Source organism: Triturus cristatus, chromosome 11 (assembly GCF_964204655.1).
Source record: "Triturus cristatus chromosome 11, aTriCri1.1, whole genome shotgun sequence".
Classification (NCBI taxonomy): Eukaryota; Metazoa; Chordata; class Amphibia; order Caudata; family Salamandridae; genus Triturus; species Triturus cristatus.
This window is the reverse complement of record NC_140594.1, coordinates 625110992-625136835: the sequence shown is the minus strand read 5'-3', so window position 1 is coordinate 625136835 and position 25844 is coordinate 625110992. Positions and strand designations below refer to the sequence as shown.

Here is a 25844-nt window from a genome sequence, read left to right as displayed (position 1 = left end):
CTCACATTCGTGTAGTCTATGGTCGAGGTTATCCTTAAAGGTGTGTAATGCGTTAGGAGGAGGACCCTTGAGCTGTAGGCGAGTCAAGTTATGTGCGTTTAGACAGTCTGTCAGTTTAGTAGTGTAGGGGACCGTCTGCTTAGATTCATTGTCTGTTAAATTACTGTCCAATTTGGGTATTGAAACTCCCTACTTCATAGGTTAGAAATGTACTTAAGAAGTCCTCAAGAGCCTTGATGAAGTCTAGTACTATGAATATCTTGGCAGACCCATGCAAATTTAGATAGACATTAACTTGAAGAAGGGGACTAAAACAACCATATAAACGATATCCACCAAATGTGACAGCTTGAAGCATGGGACACCCTGGGTTGAGTACGGTTGATGTGGCCTTCAGTTCTGTCGAAATCTATAAAGACAGGCCTCCGGTGGGTCTGCCAAAGCATTTCTCTTTGGAGGCTGGTTGTTGAACCTCATAGTACCCTGCTAACTGAATCGGTGCTAAAGCCCATGTTTCCTGTAATCATAATATGTCTCCAGATTTTAGAAAGTTTCGTGGCTCTTGTTGGTTAAGGATGTGCTTTAGACATGCAACGTTCTAGGATATTAAAGTGAGCTCAATCTTATGTTGACGTGCTCCACTTGAGGCATTGTAGCGCAGGCTAGGAATAGTTTGTAGACTTGGTCACCATTGCAGAAGAAATCAAACCCCAATCGTCGTGATTCGGGGACTGTTGTAATGAAATTATATGCTTGCCTTTTTGGTTACTGTCAAGCTTAATGGAAATCTGAGAAGCATTTTGAGATGTCAGATTAGCTGTGTTACCCACTCCTTTAAGAATACTAGAACCTGGTGAATTTCTGACAGTAGGTGCCATTCTGGGGAGCAGGATGTACGAGTATTTCTTAGGTCTATTGTTCTTAGTTCAATGAACCACTACGCAAATATTAACTTTTTGCTAAGAACATTGGCTATTAGCCTCCCTGAGCCCTAGGTTACTATGGTTGGTTCTAAGTTGGAAAGGTGGGGCAGTGTTTCAAATTGTATCCTGGTAATGTCCTCAGATGTTAAGGACAGAATATTTTGCAGGAGGCAGAGGGTGTTGGCCTGTTCAGTATATTGTTGTTGCCCTTGATTGTTACTATGGGTAGAATATAACTTTAAGAGCGTTGTGTTGAGCATCCCTGCTTGCGCTGTTTACTCCCGACTGAGAGGTTGTCCCCGTATCTGATTGGGGAAACTGGCATGGCTGTGTATAGGTCGTTTCAAGAGGTACAGTTGGGTGGTTACTGATTTTAGGCCCTGGTGAGAGGGCGATGTCTGCTGTATGATTGGGCCTTGTATTAAACAAGTCCCGCCATTCATTCGTAGTCTGGGCGTTGCGAGAGTTATGCTCAGGTGCAGATAGGTGAGGAGGGATGAATTGCCTATGATGGGTTCCACTTTGTATGCTTACATTTTTAAGGTGCTGCAAGGTGTTTTTTCCTGAATTTCTAGTGCCTTTATTGGAAGGCCTTTAACAGTTGGATGTCTTTGGGGTGATCGGGATTCTCGCTCGATTGGGACTGCTGAGAATGGGGATATACTAATCTCAGTGAAGGTTACTTGGACTTCGATTTCATTGAAAACGTTGTTCATTGTTGGTGTGGTTATGACGTGGCATATTTGTTTGTTCCTTCAATCCTGTAAGGAATGTAGGTTTCTTGGCATCCGTGAAGCCTGTCTGGGTCACATTTTCCGTCGCTGTGTTGTTACTTGTCATTGTGTCTCTCCATGTTTGTGTTAGTTGCTTCTCAGGAACTATTGGGAAGAGTTTGTGCTGTTCAGATTCGTTAGTGGTGCCTCTTGTGTTTGCTGTTGGGGTTGTGTGCCAGCCCGTCAGTCTAGTGATCCTTGTCTGATGAACATCTTTGTCTGATACCGCCTCATACCTGATGTTGCCCTCAAACATATTAACCACTCTGGTTGATATGTTTCGATGATATATAACTTGCCTGGCATTACCCGTTGGCACAACTCTTCTCCACCAGAACATTATCAGAGAGGCGCTTCCAGACTGATTCCTTTTATTAAGCAGTGAAAATGCAGATACCATTAGCAATAGGGGTACTTGGATCACCTAAGACTCTTCTCTACGGAACTCAGCACAATCTCTGGGTTTCAGTCTGTGAACAGCATCTAAATATTTATAAGCAGACACTGCCTGTTCGAGGTCTAAAATCATTGGTTCATAGACTGGCTTGGTTACACAAATGAAGGCTGCCCATTAAGTATTATGCATAGGGATGCAAAAGGACAGAGTTCGATGTTTTTCCCACATTAGGTAACCTGAGTTGTAGTCCCAAAATTGATTCACATGCGAACACTGGGACTAATACGCCAACATGTGATCTTTCATTAACTGAGATTTTTATAATGTGTGAAAATGACCCAGTGCAAGACAAGCATGCAGATAAGAAACAGCAGAGATTTATGGGTAGGTTCCAATTTAAACAGGTAGGTTTCAAGTTTTACCGGTAGGTTACAACGTAAATGGAGATTTATAAGTAGGTTATGATTGTTCAAGACAGCAGGTATATTTGCTCTCAGCCAATTGGAGCCAAGTGACCAAATCTGCCATTTGACCACTGAATCCATGAATGTCATCTCAATGAGCCTTCAGCAGCCCGGCTAAAACTAGGACACTTCAGCCCTCATTGAGATAATTGATGGTGAGAAAACAACCATAGGACTATGAGTCGGTATCAACTCATGACTTGTCAGCAGTTGCCATTGTTTTAAGATGGTGCTTGTGAAAACACTGGGGATTCCACAGCACTAAGGAATGAAGGAAGGACCGCCACCTGCACTGGCACTCGATTGCTAATGTGATCTGACTTCAGCAAGCACAGATCATTCCGTTGAAAGTGTGGTTCCACTGTGCTCGAGGAAATGACAGCTATAGAGGGTTGGGCCTACTTTCTAGGTCTTAAGGTACATCTCCCATGCATAATGCCTACTGAGGGCTGACTGAGTGTAAATGTGAAAAATTACATGGGACTGACAAACATTGCAGGAAGAATTCTCTACACTTAGAGCTAATGTATACCCCTCATTCTCTATTTCTATGCCATCCTGTGGTTCTTTTGCTTTTCCTGCGGATAGGCAAAGTAAAGAAACAATTACCACAGTTGCACTCCTGAGGGACTAGAAGTTGCTATATAATATGGGTACCCAGGCTTCTAGCCAACCCATGTAGCAGAGTTCTGCCCATACAGGTAAGTGCAAGTGGCAATGGCTCCTGAAGTACACGTTAATTAGAGCTACAGGATACATCTCAGCTGCAGTGTGGGGTTATACATAGTGGGGCAAACTGCTACCTAGGGCTCCCTCTATGGACCAAGACCACAAATAGTTCAAGGAAATGATGAACCTTACTAAAACCTCTTTCTGGTTGCAGCACTCTTCTGGAGATATAGCTGATATCCCTCGTGTATATGCTTAAATATTAGATAAGCCCTCTCGTTTGTTGGCAGACTGGACCAAATGATTTCCATTACCCCACCTGTAGCTACAAGTCTTTTTTAACTACAGTTTTGTATAGCGCAAAATCAACCCAAAGGTATAAGAGTGCTTGACATGACCACCAGTTACATTACACAAGATCACAATCATTTATGAGGCACGGGGGGGGGATTAAGTGATTTGCCCGGAATCACAGGATGGTGAGCTGACGCTGAGACTCAAATCTGGTTCCCCCGTTCCAAAGTCAGCAGCTTTCACCGTTATGCCACATCCTCTCACTCTCTTGTAGTTTTGGTTAACCCCTCCCTGTGCTCCCTCTACGGAACACTGAATATGCTTGATGGCCACTGTTACAGATCTAACTTTCGCTCATACCTTAGACTGAACACTCACCATGGTCCTCCTGTGGCCTTGTCTGTTTTGATGACTATACTGACTCATGTCCAAGACCCTTCCCCATCATCTCTTCCATAATATTACCGCCCTCTTGTATTTTAGATTGAACACTAAGCCTGACATCTTCCACAGTACTAACTGCCTTTATTAGCATAGACCTACCCCTTTTCATACACCTGGCTATGTTTTGTAGTGTAGACTGAGCCCCCTGCCTGACTGCTCCCCACATTGCTGTCTTTCTCTTGCAGTCTAGAACTGTCCACTCTTCTTCGACCCTCCCACAGACCTGTCCACCATTGATTTCAATTGAGATTCCCCTTCCACATGACCCACCCTGGCACCGTTTAGGTTGAGTCCTCTCCTTAATCCAGTTCTATCGCTTGCAGTTTAGACTCGCCTATTTCTGTCTTGTTTTGCAGTTTTTTCTGTTTCTCACTACCGGAACTGATCCAACTGCCTGAAATGTCCCATAGCCATGTCTCGTTCTTGTTGTATAACCAGACCCACCTCAGTGACCTTCTCTGTCCCTTGCAGTCTGGATTGACGCCTCTTCATGTAGCTGCCTTCATGGGCCACCTTCCCATCGTCAAGGTCCTGCTGCAGCGAGGAGCCTCACCCAATGTTTTCAATGTGGTAAGTAGCAGCATTCTTTGGGCGGGTGGAATTCGGGAGCAGAGCACTTGCACTACAGTGCAAAAAAGTGTACACTGTAGAAAATGGGGGGTTTGAGGCAACAAAAGCATGCTATGTGAAGACAATACAGTACCCCAGGAAAATGCTGAGGTTTGTACGGTAGGGTGGAAAGGGGACGCAACTTTCTAGCGTTGAACAATGGTTGCATAGAAGGCAGATAATGTGCCCATTGTCTGGCATCTTGGTGAAAGAGGACACATGCACTGGAGAAAGGGGATGTAATCAGTCCCAAGTGGGCAGTCAGCCTACAGTGTGGAGAAAGTCCAATACTCTAGGCCATCAAAGGGAGAAGGACAAGTGGTATCAAGTGGATATGATGAGTTATGGGAGAAAACCAATGTGTAACTGAAATTTAGTGCTTTCAATAAATTTTCTGCACTCATAAAAGTTATTTGTTCAGTACTTTGCCATTCTGTTGCTTTGTGATTGTCCTCCTGATACTTCTCATGCTCTGTACTGTAAGAAGTTATTGTTATTTCGGATTGTACATGCTGTTCTATAAGATCTGATGGTTCAGTTGTTTCGTATATTTTGTAACGTAAGGTGTAATGCTTCTTTTCTTTTAATCTCTGCTGTAATTGGTTGTGTGGGGCATTTTGTTTGCTGTATACAGTAGGGTTTGGGTGTTCTCTTGTTTTGTAGCCTGAGTATTGTAAAGTAGGTTTGTTTAGTTGTGCCTTATGTTAGGTCCATACTGTTGAGTGTGTTGGTCTTGTTCTTTCACTCTACCATAGGTTGTGTGTTCTGTTGTATTGTAGTTTCTATCTAGTAAAGTACAATACTTAGTGATAAACCTAAACCCTTTCCTGTACAGTTTCATTTGACTTTTTCTTATGACACTCTCTACTGTAGGGCAGGATTGTCCTGTTCTCCATCCTGGGAACCTGTTAATGTTCATGTGAGAAAGTGACTCTTTTGCATGGTTAGCACACCACCTTTTGCCTGGTTTTGATGTGGTTTTGAATGTAGTGCACAGGGTCCCTGTCAGCCAGGTGCCCTGTGCCTGTGCCCCTTCCCTAAAACAAACTCCCAATTGGTACTTCTGCCCCCTAGTATATCCCTAATAAATGGTACCTTGGGTACCTAGGGCCTGAGAGCTGAAGAGGGTCCCTTGGGACCCCCTCACTGGGACTATGCCACTACCCTTGCAGCCTGCATGCCCCTCTCAGGGAGAGAACAACAAAGTCGACATGGCACCCTGCCTGGGTGCCATGCCACCTAGCACTGCCTTGCAGCATAGATAAGTCACCCATCTACCAGGCCTCACAGACCAAAGACAGGGTGCACTATATTACAGGTGAGGGCATATCTGCATGAGCATCTACATTTCCCTACAATATTGGGCACCATTTCCTGATATTGTTATTGCCAGTGAGGCCATTGAGAGTACATGCGTTGGGAACTCATGTTCCACAGCATCATGATGGCTTCACTGAACACAGGAGTGTTTGGTACCCAACTACTCCTTTCAATAAACCCACACTGATGCCAGTGTGGGATTTATTGAACCATGTACCCAGAGGGCACTTCAGAGGTGCCCCCTGAATCCCTACCAAACCTGGTGTGGTCTCTGAACGGCTGTAGGGAGCCAGCCACCACCAGAAAGGTTTCAGGAACCCTAGATAAAGAGCCACTCCTCGCTGCGACCAGAAACAGTGCATAACCTGGGCAGAGGTGTCATGCATCCTCCCCCACGATGGGCCAGTGCTCAAAGAGGGGATGCTTCAAAGGCTTGCCGCTTTCGTAATGCGACCATTCAGCCTCTGCTGCTAGCAGCAGATGGCAGCGCCTGGTTTAGACCCCCAACTTGGATGGAAAAACGGGCAGGAAAATTAAAAAAAGATAGGTGTGCCCACCTCTGCCAAACCCATCTGTAAGGTGGGGGGAAGCGAGGTGAAGCACACTTTTCAGTCCCCGCCATCTTGAAGATGGGGGGACCCCTCCAATCAGGGCTAGGCCTATACCCCCTCCTAAAAAAGGGTGGCATAATAGAGGGTGTAGTCACCCTAGGTAAGGATTCCCATTAGCCCTACCTGCTACTCCCCTAAAACACCTCCTAAATTTAGTATTTAGGAGGCTTCCCCAGACCTGGCCCTCGGATCTGCGACGACCTAAGAAGAAAGAAGACACCCTGCAGCAGAAGCCAGAAGACAACTTCCTTGGCCCCAGCCTTACCGGCCCTTCTTCTGCTTCGACAAAAACTGCGACCTGTCTTGCCCAGCGACCTCCAAAACCTCTGGGAGGACTTTGGCCTTCAATATAGACTCCAATCTCCTGAGGACAGCGGACCTGTCAAAAAGAAACCAAATCCAAAGACTCTGGATCCAGGCTGATCCGCAACCCCAACCCACTCTGCACCCGACACCTTCGGCCCAAGCCTGAGTGGCTGTGCTGTGAAGTCTCTCCAGAGAGCCTGACCTCAAGTCCAGCGTTGGCTAACCTCTCCTGCCCTCCACGACGGCGCCTGCAATGTGAATCCATAGGCTTCCCCCGAGCATGAACGGCTCCGGTAAGAAGATTCCGATGTCCAAAGTCACCCCTGCATCCGACGCCCATGGGCCTTGGTGAGCTGAATCGATGGTGCCTTTACAACCCCCTACATCCCAACTTACCTCTGCTGCCGCTGGTCTTCCTCTTGCAACCTCCGGTGTCACGACTGCAGCCTCTTTGCCATCAGAGAAATCCTCATTGAAAAGCATTGGGTGCCCGATGTTGATTTGGCACCCTGCACCCGGCCGCCCTTGTGCCGCTGGTGGTGTATGTTTGGTGCTGCTTTGTGGCCCCCAAGTGCTTAACCTAACCCTCAAAGCTTGGCCCCTGCAACCGATCTACTTACCAGCAAGCAGTGTGGCTCCGGGCACCTCCTGTCTCCATTGGAAAGCATTGGGTCAAATTCCTATTTTGACCTCTGCCCCCGGCACCACTGTGCCGCTGGTAGTGCAGTTTTGGTACTTACCTGACCCCTGGGCCTTGCTGACCTTTGGCGGCCCTAAAGAATGAATCTGTAAATTCGATACTCACCTGTTAGACAACAATATTGTTTTCTCCATAGGAGAATAGTGGACAGTGTTAAAAGGTTTCTAAGCGTTAAATTTTGAAAGTGAAAAGTATTTTTAATTAAAAACGTACTTAGCGTATTACGAAGATATGGGTCTTCAGATAAAGTACAAACAAAGTATAATTTTATAAAATTGGTCTGGATCTCCTTGAGTCGTGTGTTCATTATTGATCATCTGTGTGCAATAAATGTCTTAAAATCCTCTGTGTTAGGTCTAAGGCTGCTCGCCCACACTACCACTAATAGAGCACTTTGGGTTTTGCATTGAGCCTTGTACACTCTTGGGGAACCCCTGGACTCTGTGCACGGTGTTACCACCTAGTGACAATATCATATACAGAGCCAGCTTCCTACATTGGTGGTCCAGCGGTGGGGTACAAGACTTTGAAATTTGTTGTGCTACTTGATTAATAATTGATTTCACTGAGTAAATGCAACAATTGGCTTTAGATGAGAATTTTCTCCAATTCTCAATTTTTTTCCAAATTGTTTAAAAATAGTGTTAGGGCCTTGTTTAAGTCCCGCACTGTTTTGAAAAATCTAAAGGTCTTTACGGTAGTTAGGCCTTAAAAGTACTTAGAGGTTTTTTGATTCTCTTATAAGACCCCACTTACTTTAAACACATTGACTGATACTACAGGGACCAGCCAGGAACTCAGCCTTGGTCCCTCAGCATATCTTAAAGTTTCCCAACTTAAGGAACTGTGCAAAGCATGAAACCTTGCCATGGGTCCTAAACCCAATAAAGCTCATCTTCAGGAGTTTCTGGCAGAAAATGACAAGGCCCTGGCAAACAAAACTCTCCCCACTGGGGAAGAAGTAGATGAAGATGATGAAGTAGATGGGGAGGATGTTGACTCTGTCACTACCCCCTCATATAGCAACACTTCTGGTAGTAGTGACCGCAGTAGTGTCCTAGATGAAGCAGGAACTGAAGATGCAGATCTTCTAAAACTGGCAAGGAAAATAACTCTAGACGCTTGTTGGACTTGGCCCTTTTTGCAGGGTCATCCCTGAACTTTTTGCCTCACTCCGTAGCCTTTTTTTCTGACACAGTGTTGGTGGTTTTAGGACTGCTGTCCAGTGTAAAGTGCATGTGCTCTCTGTGGTAAATATGGTAAGATTGGTCTACACCTGTTTGGTGTATTTAATTTACCTGTCAGTCCCTTGTAAAGTGGTATCTCAGATACCCAGGGCCAGTAAATTAAATTCTACTGGTGGGCTTGCAGCGCTGATTGCGCCACCCACCAAAGTAGCCTCTCAAACCTGTCTCAGGCCTCTGCCATTGCAGGGCCTTTGCGCGCAGTGTTACTGCCGCTGTGACGTGACACCTAAAGTGTGTGCCACGTCTGTGACTTCCCTTTTACTGCATGTCGGTCACCCCTAAGGTAGGCCCTAGCTAGCCCTTGGGGCAGGGTGCATTGTAGGTAAAAGGTAGGACATGCACCTTAAGTGTGTGACATGTCCTGGTAGTGACAAACAGCCATTTTGGTTTCTCACTGCTGTGAGGCTACCCTCCCATAGGAATGCATTGGAGATTCCCTGATAAGTGTTTCAGTGGTAATTCCTGATATGAGAGAAGCAGCGTGGTTAAGTTTGGTATGTTTGGAATAGTAATAATAAATGCTACGCAATGGTGTGCACAGATTTATTATCACTATTTTAGAAATGCCACTTTTAGAAGTTGGCTTTTCTGTGTGCTATGTGTCTGCCTGCCTGATGTGTATTGTATGTCTTGCTCTGGAGTGACAGGGGCTGGTGAGGTGTGTGGCTCCAGGGAGGGCAGGGTGAGTCAGTGCTAGGCTGAATGGAAGATCTGCATTTGGAGTAGTGGGAGGAGTAGTCCCCTGACCCTGAATAGGTCTGTGCCTGCCTAGGTGAATGCTGGCTTCGCCCCCCTGTGGTGGGTCTGAGGACCGATCCCTATCTGACAAAGGAGGGTGGAAGCCTTGTAAAAAGAGTGCTTCAACAACCCCCAGAACGAGTTGAGGCTGGTTCCCCAAGCCCTGTGCCAGGGCAGACAAAGGAAAATGGAGTATATATGCTGGGGCTGTGACCCCATGAAAGTGTGCTTCCTTGTGCTACTTGGGGATACTTGCTGCTGCTGGGCCCCAGGAGGAACCGCCACGAGGGACTGTCTCCCTGCTGGAGGACCCTGTGAGCTGGCCTGCCTGGGCCCAGCCTTCTGCCCTTGAAACTTTGGGATTCCAGCGTCCCGTGAGCGCTGCACGCTTTTCCTTGTGCTCCAAAGGCAGGGAGAGTGCTGGAGCCCTGTAGCGCTAATCTGCACATCATCCTGAGGGAATCCCAGCGTGGAGACCCCCCCACATCGCATCGGAACGAAGTAGGAGCCCACCCCGCATTTTAGTTGCTTTCAAAACGAGGCAGGAGCCGACCCCGTGTTTGCGGTCCACAAGTAGAGCGGGAGCCTACCCCGCGTTTTCTGGTGCCTGGAAAAAAGCGCAGCTGGCCATTAAGTCAGGCATCTTGCCTGGTTGTGGGCGGGGTAAAAAGAGGTGTGCCGTGGAAACAGGAAAGGAGCCAGGGTCGACGGAGGCTTCGCTCCGTGTGTGTTCCTGACGAGTCCCCCAGGTCAAAGCAGTATCGGGTGGTGGGCGGGAGCCTACCCAGCACTCGAGGGTTCCCAGGGCCCCAACGAAGAAGACGGATGGTCACAGCCGGCCGGAAGGAGAGCTGGCAGAAATGGACGGCAGGCAGAGGTTGCCTGGTCAAAGGCGGGGCTCCCGAAAGGCTGAGGAGAGCCCCGCGTGCAGCCACGAGTCAGACGGCGCCTCACAGGCTCCCGGCTCGCACCTGCTCTAACTTCCCGAGTGGCGGGAAGAAGAAAGAGAGCCCCGGTGAGTGGGGCTCCCCTTGGCCGCATTGTTGGTGCTCACTAGGGACAGTTAGTGCCAAGTGTTTGTGCCGGCGGGTACTAGCGCTATTTTCCTATGGGAGGAGCCCCGGTGAAGGGGGCTCCCAAGGCACGGTTAGTGCCAGTGCTTTCTCTGCAACGAGGGGGCTATTTTTTGTTTTAGAAGTCCCGGAGTAGGGCTTCAGTGGCATTGTTGGTGCCAGTGCCTGTTTTCCTCAGCTGCCCCACAGCTGCAACACTGGGGGAATTGTTTCTGGTTTCTAGAGAGACCTGGGTGGATCGCACCGTTACCCTCATTGCTGGTGCTGGCCTGGTGGGCCTGCACCCGGCTGCAAGTGGCAGCTTAGCACCCTGACTTTTGGGACAAAGGGCATTTGGGCCCCAGAGAAGGCCAGTTGGCCGGGGGTCATTTTGGTGATATTGGTAGAGCGCAAGTCTCTACAAGGATGCATAATGTGTTATGCTTGAGGTGATGTATGCACCTGGGAAGTGTTACTGCGGTGCACTTCTAAATGTGATTTATGCCAAATGTGTTTTTGCATAATATGTTTCTACTAAGTACATTATCTTACCAGTAGTTACTGGGTGTGTTATTACTTATGCTCTGTATGGTTCTGACAGTGGCCCGATTGGCCCTGTCATGTATATGATCCCCTGTGAATTTCTACCTGGTGCCAGTTGGCACAGTGTATATTGTGTGGTTATGATTCTAATGTGTTTTGGATAATACAAAGGTTATTTTTCATATAACCTCGTGTATAGTTTCTTTTGTAGTGTGCCTAGTGTGTTGCTGCTGTGTGTGTGATGCGCAAACGCTTTTACATTGCCTCTGGGATAAGCCTGACTGCTCGTGCCAAGCTACCAAGGGGGTGAGCAGGGGTTATCTTCAGTGGTTAACTCCCTTGCCCTGACTAGAGTGGTGGTTTCTGCCTGGCTTAAGCGCAAGCCCTAGCCAACCAGAAATCCCATTTCTAACAAAGCTAAACTCCTAGCCATAGAAAAAGAGAGATTTGAAATGGGCCAACGACCTATCTCTGGTGGCAGCAAAATAATAAATAGGAAGGCAGATTCTGCAGACTCCAAAATCCCTAAAGGGATTGTCCCTAAATATTTTTGAGGGCCTTGATATCACTAAGTGGTTAATTGCTTTTGAGAGAGCCTGTCTCAGTAGACAGGTCCACCGGAAGCTGTGGAGTGCTATCCTGTGGGAAAGGTTCTTAGGAAAGTACAGGGATAGACTCCTGGCACTCAATGAGAAAGAACCTACATCCTATGACCTCATGAAGGGTACCCTGATTGAGGGCTTTGGATTCAGCACTGAGGAATATAGGATCAAGTTCAGGGAGGCCAAGAAAACCCTAGGCTAATCCTGGGTAGATTTTGTAAATTACTCAGTGATAACGCTGGGAGGTTGGTTGAGTGGTTACAATGTACACGAAGGGCTGTATAACTTGGTTGTGAAGGAGCACCTTTTAAGTAATTGTCACCAAAAGAAACTACATCAGTTCCTGGTAGACCTAGGTCCACTTTCCTCTCAAGAGTTGGGGAAGAAGTCAGGTAACTGGGTCAAAACAAGGATCACCAAAACAAACACTGGTGGGGGAGACCAAAAGAAAGAGGCCAAAAAGCCCCCCAGAGGGAAAGAGGGTAACCCTAAAATTGATCAAGAGTCTTCTACAGGCCCCCAAAAACCTAATCAGGAGGGTGGGCCCAGAGTCTTTACCAGTGCTTAATTTGTAAAATAATAAGTGCCAGGGTCCTGACCAGGAGGTCACTGCAGCTTGAACCACCCATTGCCCCTGATATTGCTGCCAATGACGGTAGAAAAACAACTACCAACCAACTCTCTCACCTGCAAGTGCGATAGTTAAGATTATTCTAGGTCCCCAAAGCTAGAGGAATGTCTGGTGAGGACGGTATTAGCAAATTTTTAGGTATATTGTATTCATAAACAACCGTTATATTGCTCCTCTCTAAATTAGATGAACAGCACCACCATGTGCAAGACTGTCATGAGTGTGGTGTTGACATTTAAGTGCTGGTGCTGAGCACCGGAAACCACTGGCTCAAATTAAGCCCTGCAGTGGTCTCTACACAGTCTAAGGGTGGGTACCAGGGGAAGAACTGGGATCCCAACAAGGCTTGGTGGCATGACTTTAAGGCAACGGGATACTGAACTGGAGACCTTAGCTGTAAAACAAAGATAAATACCTCTAGTCCACCTGCAGTACCTGCAGTTCCTAACATCCAAATGAGATACCAGGTGTGGCTTGACCATGTCAGTAACCCCACTGATGCAACATTAGTCTTTGAGGGAGAGATAGATTTAGTCTGTGCTGCCTAGCCAGATAACATATAAATATACAGCCAGTTTCCCAAGATTAATGGGTCCAGGATAAAGGCCCTGCGGTATTTTGGGGCTAGTGTTACAACGGAGACCCAGCAGCTAGTGCACTCAGATTAGTACCTGATTAGAAGGTCCTATCCAGTCACCAATGCTAACTATATCACGACAGTCCATCCCATGGCTATGATTACTTTGGACTGTCGGGAGGGGTGGTAGTAGTTGGACATGAGGAGGTGATTTTGTCCCCTGGTGTTCCTGTAGATTGTCTGCTTGGAAATTCTGCTTGGAAATGACTTGTAGACATCTCCTTGATCTGAAGTAGAACTGAGGACCCATGCCAACACGGTGGGTCTCTCAGGATGGGATTGTGTTACAGCCAGAGCACGGAGCAGAGCTCTGAGTGAAAAAGAGGTGCTGGATTCTGGAAGAATGGGCCAGCCCCCCAAGAGAAAAGGCAAGAAGACTGGGGTACCAGCTTCTAAACAGATCCCATGTCAGAACCTCTCTTCTCAGGAAGAGGACTTGGTATTCTCAGAGGGGAACTGAGCCTGAAGAGATTGGGCCTTCCCAGGCAGATCTCTTGGGCCGAGGGGGACCCTCTAGGATGGATCTGTGCCAGGGACAAGAAACCTGTCCCACTCTTGAAAGCCTGAGGCTGCAAGCAGCTGCACAGGAAAAGGGTGATATCAGTGGCACCTACAGGGGCTATTTGGAAGATGGGTTCCTATACACAGAGGCCAGAGACCCCAAACCTGGTACAACCAGGAAAGTGGTAGTGCCTCAGAGTTTAGATAGTTTCTCCTTTCTTTGGCCCATGATATCCCCTTAGCTGGGCACCTTGACCAGGATAAAACTTGGAGTAGATTAGTCAACCACTTCTACTGGCCAGGGATGTCCCAGAAGGTGAAGTACTTTTGTCAGTTCAGTGTCACCTGCCAAGCCAGTGGCAAGGCAGGAGGCTACCAAAAGACTCACTTAATTCCACTTCCAGTGGTTGGGGTACCCTTTGAAAGCGTAGGGGTCGACATTGTTGACCTTCTGGACCCCCAACAGCGTCAGGGAGCAAATATATTCTGGTGGTAGTGGATCATGCCACCAGATACCCTGAAGATATTCCCCTGCGGGCCACCACTGCACCAGTGGTGGCAAAAGCCCATCTTGGTGTATGCACCAGGGTTGGTTTTCCAAAGGAGGTGTTGTCAGACAGAGGTACACACTTTCATGTCTGCTTACCTAAAACTTATGTGGGATGAGTGTAGAGTGAACTACAGATTCACTACACCCTTCATCTACAAACAAATGGCCTGGTGGAGAGATTCAAACAGACATTGAAAGGCATGATTGGTGGGCTCTCTGAATAACTCAGAAGGATATGGTATGTCCTACCTCCATGCCTGCTGTTTGCCTACAGGGAAGAGTCACAGAAGGGGGTTTCGCCCTTTGAACTTCTGTTTGGCACCCTGTTAGAGATCCTCTAAGTCTGGTCAGAGAAGGTTGGGACAAACCTCTCAAAGATCCAAAGCAAGACATAGTGGACTATGTGCTTGGGCTTCACTCCAGGATGCCTGAGTACATGGAAAACAAGCCAAAACCTTCAGGCCAGCCAAGAACTACAGAAGAAGTGGTATGAATAAAAAGCTGCACTGGTAGAATTGAAACCAGGACAGAAAGTATGGGTATTGGAGCCTGTGGCCCCACGGCCCTCCAAGACAAGTGAAGTGTGCCCTGTCCTTGACTGAAAAGGGGAGGTCACCTATCTGGTGGACCTTGGCAGTTGCAAACACCCCAAAATGGTAATACATGTCAACCAGCTGGATCCCTATCATGACAGAGCTGACACGACTATGCTTAGAGTGAACCTTTCTGATCTCCTCTCCAGATGAAAAGGTGGGTCTGTTGATTGAGTGGTCTTTTCAGACACCCTCACTGACCAACAACAGGCTGAGTGCAGGCTAGTCCTAAGTCAGAATGCTGAGCTCTTCTCTCTGACCCCTGGTCAGACTAACTGGTATACCCATGATGTGGACACTGGTAACACTGGTAACAGCCTACCTGTTAAAAAATAAAATGTACAGGCAGTCTTATAATGTCAGAGAGGGCATCCAAGCTGAAGTCGGCAAGATGCTGGAATTGGGTGTCATTGAACCCTCAGAGAGCCCCTGGGCAAGCCCAGTCGTCTTATTCCTCAAACCTCACTCCAAGGGTGAAAAGAAAGAAAGGAGGTGTTGTGTGGACTATAGGGGCCTTAACGCTGTGACAAAAAACTGATGCACACCCAATATCTAGAGCAGATGATCTAATTGACTGGTTAGGGGCGGCCAAATATCTCAGTACTTTTGATCTCACATCTGGGTACTGGCAGATAGGCCTGACCCCTGGATAAAAAGAAAAATCAGCATTCTCCACTCCAAATGGGCACTTCCAGTTCACTGTGATGCCCTTTGGATTAAAGAATGCTCCTGCCACCTTCCACCGGTTGGTGAATAAGGTCCTTGCTGGGTTGGAATCCTTTAGTGCAACTTATCTTGATGATATTGCTGTCTACAACTCCACCTGGCAGGATCACCTGATCCACACTGGCAAGGTCCTAGAGGCTCTGAGAAGTGCAGGCCTCACTAGCAAGGCAAGCAAGTGCCAGATAGAGCAGGGAAAGGTTGTGTACTTGGGTCACTTGGTAGGTGAAGGCCAAGTTCAGCCACCCCAACCCAAGATCCAGACCATTCTGGACTGAGTAGCTCTAACCACCCACACCCAAGGAAGGCCATTCCTTGGCTTGACTAGGAACTATAGGAGATTTGTGAAGGACTATGGGTACCTAGGGCCCGAGAGCTGAAGAGGGTCTCTTGAGACTCCCCTCACTGAGACCATGCCACTGCCCTTGCCGCCTGCATGCGCCTGTGAGGGAGAAACAACAAAGTTGACATGGCACCCTGCCTGGGTGCCATGCCAACTAGCACTGCCTGGCAGCATAGGTAGTCACCCCTCTAAAAGGCCTCGCAGGCCTAAGGCAGGGTGCACTATACTACAAGTGAGGACATATCTGCATGAGCAGATATGCCCCTACAATATTGGGCACCCTTTCCTGATATTGTAAGTGCCAGTGAAGCCATAGAGAGTACATGGGCTGGGAACTCAACAACTCGAGTTCCACAGCACCATGATGGCTTCACTGAATACAGGAGTGTTTGGTACCAAACTACTCCTTTCAATAAACCCACACTAATGCCAGTGTGGAACTTATTGAACCATGTACCCAGACGGCAATTCAGAGGTGCCCCATAATCCCTACCAACCCATGTGTGGTCTCTGACCGGCTGTAGGGAGCCGGCCACCACCAGGCATGTTTCTGGAACCCTGGATAAAGAGTCCCTGCCCTCTGGGACCTGAAACAATGCACATCCTGGGCAAAGGTGTCATGCCTCCTCCCCCAGGATGGGCCGGTGCTCGAAGAGGGGAAGCTTCAAAGGCTGCCGCCTTTGTAATGCGACCCTCAGCCTCTGCTGCTAGCAGCATATGGCAGCCCTGGTTTACACACCCATCTTGGGCAGGAAAATTCAAAAAGATAGGAGGTGTGCTCACCTCTGCCAACCCCAACCCTAAGGTGGGGGGAAGTGAGGTAAAGCACACTTTTCAGTCCCCGCCATCTTGAAGATGAGGGACCTCTGCAAACAGGGCTAGGCCTATGCCCCCTCCCACAGGAGGGTGGCATAATAGAGGGTGTAGTCACCCCATGTGAGGTGCCCATTGGCCCTACAGCTACTCCCGTAAAACACCTCCTAAATTTAGTATTTAGGTGGCTCCCCCAGACCTGGCCCTCTGATCTGCGACGACCTAAGTAGAAAGGAGACACCCTGCAGCAGAAGCCAGAAGACGACAACTGCCTTGCCCCAGCCCGACCGGCCTGTCTCCTGCTTTTACGAAACCTGCGACCTGTCTTGCCCAGCAACCTCCAAAACCCCTGGGAGGACTGTGGCCTTCAATAAAGACTCAAATCTCTCAAGGACAGCAGACCGGTCCAGAAGAAACTGAATCGAACGACTCCGGATCATGCGGATCTGCGACCCCAGCCCACTCTGCACCTGACGCCCACTGCCCGCGTCTGAGTGGCTCACCTGTACCTTGAAGTCTCCCCGGCGATCCTGACCTTGTGTCTAGCATTGGCTGACCTCTCCTGCCCTCCACGACAGCGCCTGCACTGTGAATCCAGAGGTTCCCCCTGACCGCGACCAGCACTGGTAAGAAGATTCTGACGTCCAAAGGCACCCCTGCTCCTGAAGCCCCTGAACCTTGGTGAGCTGAATTGACGATGCCCCTAAAACCCCCTACATCCCAACTTACCACTGCTGTTGCTGGTCTTCCTCCTGCAATCTCTGGTGCCACGCCTCCAGCCTCTATACCGTCAGGAAAATTCTCTTGAAAAGCATTGGGCGCCCAACATCGAATATGCACCCTGCACCCGGCCGCCCCAGTGCCGCTGGTGGTGTATGTTTGGTACTGCTCTGTGCCCCCCGTGCTTAACCTACCCCCAAAGCTTGGCCCCTACAACCGATCTACTTACCTGCAAGCAGTGTGGCTCCAGGTACCCCCTGTCTCCTTTGCAAAGCATTGGGTCGAACTCTGATTTTGACCTCTGCACATGGCCACTCCTGTGCCGCTGGTAGTGCAGTTTTGGTACTTACCTGACCCTGGCCCTTGCGTACTTTTGGCCCTGAAGACTGAATCTGTAAGTTTGATACTCACCTTTTTTACCACAATATTGTTTTCCCCCTAGGATTACATTGGACAGTGTGAAAAAGTTTCTAAGTGTCGATTTTTGAAAGTGAAAAGTATTTTTAATTAAAAACCTACTTACCTTATTACAAAGGCCTAGGTCTTAAAATAAAGCACAAAGTATAATTTTATAAAATTGTTCTGCATTTCCTTCCTGAGTTGTGTGTCCATTATTGATCGTATGTGCAATAAATGTCTTACACTCCTCTGTGTTAGGCCTAAGGCTGCTCTTCCACACTACCACTAATAGATCACTTTGGGTTTTGAATTAAGCCCTGTGGTCTCTTGGGGAACCCCTGGACTCTGTGCACGGTATTACCACCTAGTGGCAATATCATATAGAGAGCCAGCTTTTTACAATTCAGAAACTCAGAATACGTGATCCTATTAGCCGGATTCCAGAAACAAATTATTTGAAAAAGGAAAATTATGTTCCACATCTTAATATTATCAATTTGCCTGTCCTAAGACAAGGATAATTGGATTTTATGCAACTATAATCAAAATGTAAAATAGACGTCAAACGGGGTTAAAAATACATTTGTGGGCCACTTACAACAGATCTATACTTGTTGGGCCTCAGACAACAAAACCTGAGGTATGTGTCCAAATCAGATAAAATAGTGCTGTGGAATTGCATTGTGTGTGTGTCGGGGAGGGGGAAGCTGGTGGGGGAGGGGGTAAGAAGGCAATAGGCTTTTGGTGGAACAAAATGCTCCCCTTCGATTTTGTTTTTCATTGGTATAGCAGATTGTAAGTATTGTTAAAGGGGAACACCAAAATAAAAATCTTTGCAACTTTTTACTTATAGACAGGAAACGGGATAGAGTTTATTTTATTGTCACACTTTGGGATTTAAACCCATGGTGATTGAGGTCAGAATGGGGGATCAGGGTGGGGGCCTCTAAATATTTAATATTCCTATATGTGGACAATGCATTATTTGATTTGAGACATCTCAGAGATTCTGTATCTGCATTTCTGGCATGACTGGAGACAATCGGCTCAATAGCAGGGCTCAGGGTCTACAAACTGAAGACCTTCCTATTGCTGCTGGGGATGCTGGCGGGTTGCCTGGAGGAGCCCTTGCCAGAGTTATGGTTCAGGTGGGAAATAGACGACAACTTGGAGACGAAACTACTGAAGAGAACGCACTGTGACACTTCATTGCTGGAGCTGCTCAAGAAAGGAGAAAAGATTTCCAATAAGTACCCATATATAATACATCAAATGGGCAGGTTCTGGGAACACTTAGTTAAGAGGGTTCTGAGGCACACCCCTTCTTTCCATGACTTAGACATATGGGCACTCCAGCCCTTTCAACATATAGCTAGAAACATGTCTGTAGCTCACTGGCGGGAGGGAGGATGTCATATGCTGGGGGAGCAACACCCGGGAAAGGTCTTTATCACTTTTCAAAAAGTGCACAAAGCCTCCAGGGTGAGTCCCAGACTGTTTTTCCAATTCGTTAAACTATCCAGTACAGCTAGAGAGATAAGGACAGGGTTTCCCAATATACCTCCTGTTACGACCATACTTGATGCCATATAGTGGAGTGGTGCGAGACAACATCTTGTGACCCTGTTATCTATACGCTTTGAAGACAGGTACAAACCTTAATATAGGGGATGAAATAGATAGGAACGGGACATTGGAGAACAACTCACAGACACAATGGAAAACAGCATTTATCTTGGAATGTGAGGTTTCATGTAATGCATGATTTAAACTGCTGCATTTTAAGTATCTCCACCAAACATATTTCGCTCTGACACAGCACAGCAGAATGTATCCGGGTAGGGCAGCCGTCTGCCCGAGGTGTAGAGAGTTTGGTGTATCTTTTTACCATCTCGAATGGACCTGAGAAACTGGAATCTGATGTGAGCTCTCTCTGGAGAGCTGCTTATTTGCCGTTATCACTAGACCAAAAAATACAAAAAATGCTGTATACATTTTTGCAAATGGTGTTTATGTTGGCGGAGAGGCCATTGGGTGGTTGGACCTTAAGTGCCCTAGTGTGAAGGCATGATTGAAAGATACTATGAAGTATTCAATAGCCAAAGACGTCCATTTTAAAGTGTACGGGAAAAAGGACTGGCCAGCAGAGGACTTGGAAACATGGGGGATAACTGGGATACAATGTATGCATTACGGACCATCACGAGTCCCAATGAGAACTCCTCAACCCAGGCCCCATCTATTGAGTCCAACTAATAAAGGACAGTATGAAACTGGGGGTTCTATGGTGGCATCCTTCCTTGAGGGAACACCCACAGGTAAACAACCAATGATGAGAAACTGGTAATGATCACATATTGTTGGAGTACATTAGCAGTGCTCATGATAGAGCGTACATCGAATTATTCTGACTGTGAAACTGCATTTTGTCAATGGGATGACTGTGTAATGTTACCTGAGTGGACATCAATGATGTATGTTGTATTTATGTGATTAAAAACAAAAAGTAAGTCTTTTTTCAAAACTATATTTAATGAATGTTAGTAAAAATCTGAGAAAGTCAAAGGATTCTTTTCAAATAATTGTATAGTTCTAATAGGGAGCTTGTAAAAACTGCTCAAGAAGTATATAAGCCAAAGGCCATTGGAAAATGATATAGACGGCTTTTAAACTCATTAGTGCAACTAAAATAACGACTTATTTTTAATCAGAAGTGGGAATGCGCCATACTATCAATCAATGACATAGCGGGCTATGAAATTATGGGCTTCACCCTACAGGAGGCCAAGGGGAGAATGCTGACAGGATTGGTCTGTTACAGACCCCCAGGCTTGGATACTAATCATCAGGCTTTTTTGGACACCATTGTTGCCCTGGCAGCCACACATTCTAGACTACTGATCCTGGGGGACTTCAATCTGTGGGAAACGGGAAGTCTTGGGAGCTATTTGCAAACCCTCAATAACACCTGCGAGAACTGTGGCCTTTTTCAACTTGTCCAACAACCTACGCATGAAGGAGGCCACATGCTTGACCTGATGTTTGCAAATCCTTCAGAGACAGAGGTACTTAGCATCTCTCCTCTAAACTGGACGGACCACTCTCTAATACAATTTAGGCTGTCTCTATGTGGTAGAAAACCAGTAGTAAATAAAGTTGCTAATTTTAGGTGGGGAAGGGATTGGGCCAAGCTCTTGGAGAAGGACAATGCCCAATTCCTTTCCAAATGGAATCGTTTTGATCCTGAAAAGACGCCAGGAGAAAACTATAAAAACTACAGCAACACCATTCTCCTAGCACTGGAGGAACTCATACCTAAAAAAAAGCTTAAAATTCGCAACACCCCATCAGCCCCATGGTTTGGCGAGGAGCTTAAGACTCTACGACTAGCGCGTCGTCAGGCAGAAAGAAGCTGGCGCCGACGGTACTTGGACACAGATAAAAAAGCCTTAAAAATAGTACAACTTCAATATAAGATGGCCATCAGGGAAGCCAAGTCCCGTTTTTTCGCCAAATCCATCCTGCAGGCATCAAACAGTACGAGGGCTCTATTCAACATCGTCAGAGATCTTAGTAATCCGGGGTGCCTGGCCAGTACTGTCCAACCTTCGCAAAATTTGTGCAATGAAATTGCCACGTTTTTCATTGACAAAGTTAACAACATCGTAGGTGGGTTTGATCAAGATGGTCCTGAGATCTCCCCCATGTTGGGAATCACCAGGAAGGATCCCTCCCTGAGCTATTTCCAACTCCCCACGGAGGAATCCTTCAATAACATTGTACGGGAGATTTCTTCTGGGTCACCTCTTGATCCCCTTCCCCATAAGATCTGGAAGGAACCTAGTTACAACCTACTTTCGGGTTTGTGGCACATCTGCTGCCAATCCTTGAATGTGGGGATTGTACCAAACGACTGGAAGCAGGCGATAGTTACCCCACTACTAAAGAAACCTTCCTTGGATCCATCACTGCCAGCCAACTTCCGCCCCATATCCCTTTTACCTTTCCCAGTCAAAATCTTGGAGAAACTGGTCAGTAAATCCCTGTCCAATTTCCTGGAAGAACATCAGCTCCTGGATAGGGATCAATTTGGCTTTAGACCTGGGCATGGGACGGAGACCGCGTTGGCAACCGTTTTGGACAAACTTCGGATGCGAGCCGACAACGGCAGCTCCTCAGTCTTGGTGCTGCTGGACATGTCGGCCGCTTTCGATACGGTTAGCCACTCGGTGTTACTGGCAAGATTGGAAGGTTTGGGGATTACCGGCCGGGCCTTGGAGTGGCTGAAGTCCTATCTAACTAACCGTCAGCAGGCAGTGACTCTGACGCCATTCATCTCCCCTTGGTTCCCGGTTTGCCATGGAGTACCTCAGGGCTCAGCCATCAGCCCAATCCTCTTCAATGCCTACTTGGGGCCTCTGATCCCATTAATAAAATCTTATGGGATCGAGGTAGTCAACTATGCAGACGATGTACAGCTGACGTTCTCCCTGGAAGGAGAGCATGCAGTTCCTCTAAACTCGTTCCAGGCGTGTATGAGGAAGGTTTCTGAATGGCTGAAGTCCAACTCACTCCAACTAAATGCCGGGAAAACGGAGCTTTTATACTGCGGCGCAGCAAAAATTTCCAAACTCCCCCTGGCCGAGTTTCCTCCCATTACTGCAGTAAAATCAGTCCGTAACCTGGGGGTCATGATGGACGGAGATCTCCAGCTGCAATCCCAGGCCAATAAAATTATTGGCTCCTGTATCGCGCTGCTGAGAGCTCTCCGCCAAATCCTCCCGCTCCTCCCTGATGAGACAAGGTCTCTGGTGGTCCAGAGTGTGATTCTGAGCAGACTGGACTATTGTAATTCACTGTACTTGGGTGCTCCCCTCTCTATTGTACAGGGACTGCAACGTGTTCAGTCGATGGCAGCAAAACTGGCCCTCAGAAGACAGCGTGAATCATCTGTCACGCTGGCACTAAGGGACCTCCACTGGCTTCCGGTTAAGAGGAGGATTGAATTCAAATCGCTGGTTATGGCCTAGAAGGCCTTACATAAATCCGGCCCGTTGCCTCTGCAAGAAAGATTCTCTTGGTACCAGCCAGAAAGACTTCTTCGCTCCTCTAACCGGAGCCTAGCAGTTGTTACCAGAGTAAAGCGCGTTAGGATGGGAGGTAGGGCTTTCAGCACTGCGGCTGCCCGTCTGTGGAATCAGATGCCCCTAGAGCTGCGTCAGGCCAAAACGCTGCTGGGCTTCAGGAAAGATCTAAAGACCTGGCTCTTCCGTCTGGAATAACATGGCTCCAACCTTGCCTACTGGCTAATCGTTCTGTGTTGTCGCACTCCGATGTGTCTTATAGCGCCAGGATACCCGTTGGGTGGCAGACTTTTTCGCGCTTTATAAGAATCTATACAATACAATACAATACAACCACGTCCACAGGGCTTAGAAGCAATTCATGTACTTTCGCCCTCTATGCAGATGCTAATAAAATAGATTGTAGGGTGCAATGGCCCTATTTTAACCTACACTTTTGTTGTTCTCGGGTTGAAGTTGTTTGATATTGTCCCTCTGCATCCTACACTTATTGTCCCTCTATATCCTACACTGACAGTTTGTAATGATCCAGTTTTATCCCACAGTTCCAAAGTTTATTCAGGTATTGTCTTTCAACATTGTTAACAGTTGGTTCTGCCTGTAGTTGTCTTGTTGTAATCTACATGCCATTTGGTCAGTGCATGACTGTCCTGCCATTTCTTGCATAATGTTTGGTTAGGGTATGATTGTACAGTTGTATCCTGCACTCAGAAAGGTCATTGTGTGGATGTTCTTTTACATTCTGCACTCTGTTTGGTTAGTGTCGGATTGTCAGAACTATTCCATATTCTGCACCACGGGATGTGATTGGCTTGCTGCATTCTACACTCTGTACTGTAACAGGTGATTTTTTTAGTTCCTGCATTGGTATAGGCTGCAATTAGCCTGCATTATTTTACTATTTGCTTTATTGAGATGTGATAGTTTGCATATTCTGCATCTTGCATTAAGTTATTGTGTTTTTTATTGTGAATACAGAAGGTGGAGACCCCCCTACACATGGCGGCCAGATCTGGACACACTGATGTTGCAACATTTTTACTGCAAAATAAGGCAAAAGTGAATGCCAAGGCCAAGGTATGTCATCCATGGTTATATATTTGATGAGCTAAACTGTGTAGCTGCAAGGAAAGAAGGCAGAAGAGAGAAAGAGAGAGTGTGAGAGCGGAATAGTGTGTGACCTTCGTGTGTCGCATGTGTGCGTTCATTTATATGTGCATGTGTGCTTGTCAGCTGAAATATTCGAATTTCGATTTTACACACATTCAGAGCAAAATATGTGAGGAATACATTGTGAAAAAGAAGTGTGTGTGTGTGTGCATATGCAAATGCAGAGAAGTGATGTATGTGAAAAGGGGGTAACAAGCTGAAAGTATGCAGGGCCCTGACAATCATTGGTGCAGCAGTGGCACTAGGACCAAAAGTGAGAAGGACCCACTTCACCTCAAATATAGCTACTACTGACCAACTGTGGCAACAACTTTTTTTGATGCTCATAAAAGGCAGTCATCCAGGCTACCATGGGCTTTCGACTTGTGCAGGGTACATGTTGAGGACTATTTCTCAGTGGAGACGTGAAACTGTGACCATGGTCCTCATCACTGAGTCTAGAGGGACTGAATGGTAGGGCATACACTGTATGAATGCCCTTTTTGTCTGTTTCAAAGATTGGCCTTGGTGAGGCATGGTCCCAAATTGTGTGTGTTCATCCCTCTTGGAGTGAGAAACAGGGCTGATCAGTGTGAGTGAGGGATAAGAGGTGAAAGATGATGTGATGGATGGATGAATGATGGTTGGTGAAGACTGATGGATGTTGGATGTTTATTGAGGGATGAAGGATAAGAAATGAGGAATGATGGGCGATGGATGAAGGATAAGGAGTGAGAGTATGAACGATGATGAATGGTGGAAGAAAGATGATGGGTAATGCTTGAAGGATGACAAAGGAGAGATGATGATGAATGGTGGAAGAAAGATGATGGGTAATGCTTGAAGGAAGACAAAGGAGAGATGATGGATGTTGGATGAGGGATGTTGGACAAGGCATAATGGATTAGGCATGAAAGATGTGAGGCACTGGGTAATGGATGAGGGATGATGGGTGAAGAAAAATGGATAACACTGGTGGATGAGGAATGGTGGATATGGGATGCTGGATGCTGGATGAGGAAGGAACAATTATGGATGATAGATGAGGAATGGTGTCTGAGGTATGAGAAGTGATTGATGTGGAATGATGGATGGGGATGAGATATGGCGAATGAGGGATGAAATGAGTGATGATGGCTGTGAAGTGAGGAAGGGGTAGTGAGGAATGAGGAAATAAAAGAGAGGGATGAGGTTTGAAGAATGAGGAAAAGAATGCTCTAAAATGTGAGTTGTACAGTAGATGGACAATCGGCTAACTCAACAAGTTGTAGCCCTTGGGATGGATCAGTTATCAGTGGGCATATAGCCTAAAGACAGGAAAGAGGCTGACAGCAGGAGTCGGAGACTGATTATTAGATGAAGAAACAGGTAGTGTAAAAGAAAACTGACAGTGAGAGAGAGCTTGCTCGCAATGATGAAACTGAGAGACATATGATTGAATAAATACATGGTGGGGCAGAGAGATCTTTTGGGGAACTGTTGTCTGATGGTGGTTTAAGAGGCTTATTGTGGGAAGGAGAGGCTTATGGTGCGGCTAAGATACTGGTGGTTGAATGGAGACGCCGGTGGTGTACATCGAGCCAATGGTGATGATGGAACCAAGAGTGGACAGACTAATGATGGGACAGAGACTGACAGTGGTGTGTAGGAACCAAAGGTATGCTCAAGAGGGTTAAGTTACGAAAGAGAGATGTTAGAGCAATGAGATGGAAGTAGAAGCATAGACTTATCACAGACCAGTATTGGAAAGGCTAGTGGTGGGCCAGAAACACTGAAGGTGGTACATAGAGGCTAGAGATGGGCTTTTCTTTAATTGTTTATGCGTAGTTTATATACCCATATAAACACTCCATTCAATATACATCTTATCTGACAATAATGTTAAACACATATAAAAGTAAAACGCTAAATACTATATGGTTATGTATTAAATATGTTCAATAGATGCTACGAAAGACTCATTCTGTTAACATCTTCATCGCCATTTGAGATAACAACAAAGCCAACAA

At 46.9% G+C, this 25844-nt stretch overlaps 1 protein-coding gene across 5 annotated transcripts in view; it reads left to right on the top strand.

The window, feature by feature from the left end:
• ANK1 (ankyrin 1) overlaps positions 1–25844 on the top strand; it is an 826509-nt gene that overhangs the window by 372489 nt on the left and 428176 nt on the right. For all 5 annotated transcript variants that reach the window (XM_085634053.1, XM_085634051.1, XM_085634052.1 and 2 more), the window contains exons 12-13: positions 4436–4534; positions 23665–23763. In XM_085634053.1, coding sequence (XP_085490179.1) covers positions 4436–4534; positions 23665–23763 — 198 coding nt within the window. The remainder of the gene's footprint in view (positions 1–4435; positions 4535–23664; positions 23764–25844) is intronic.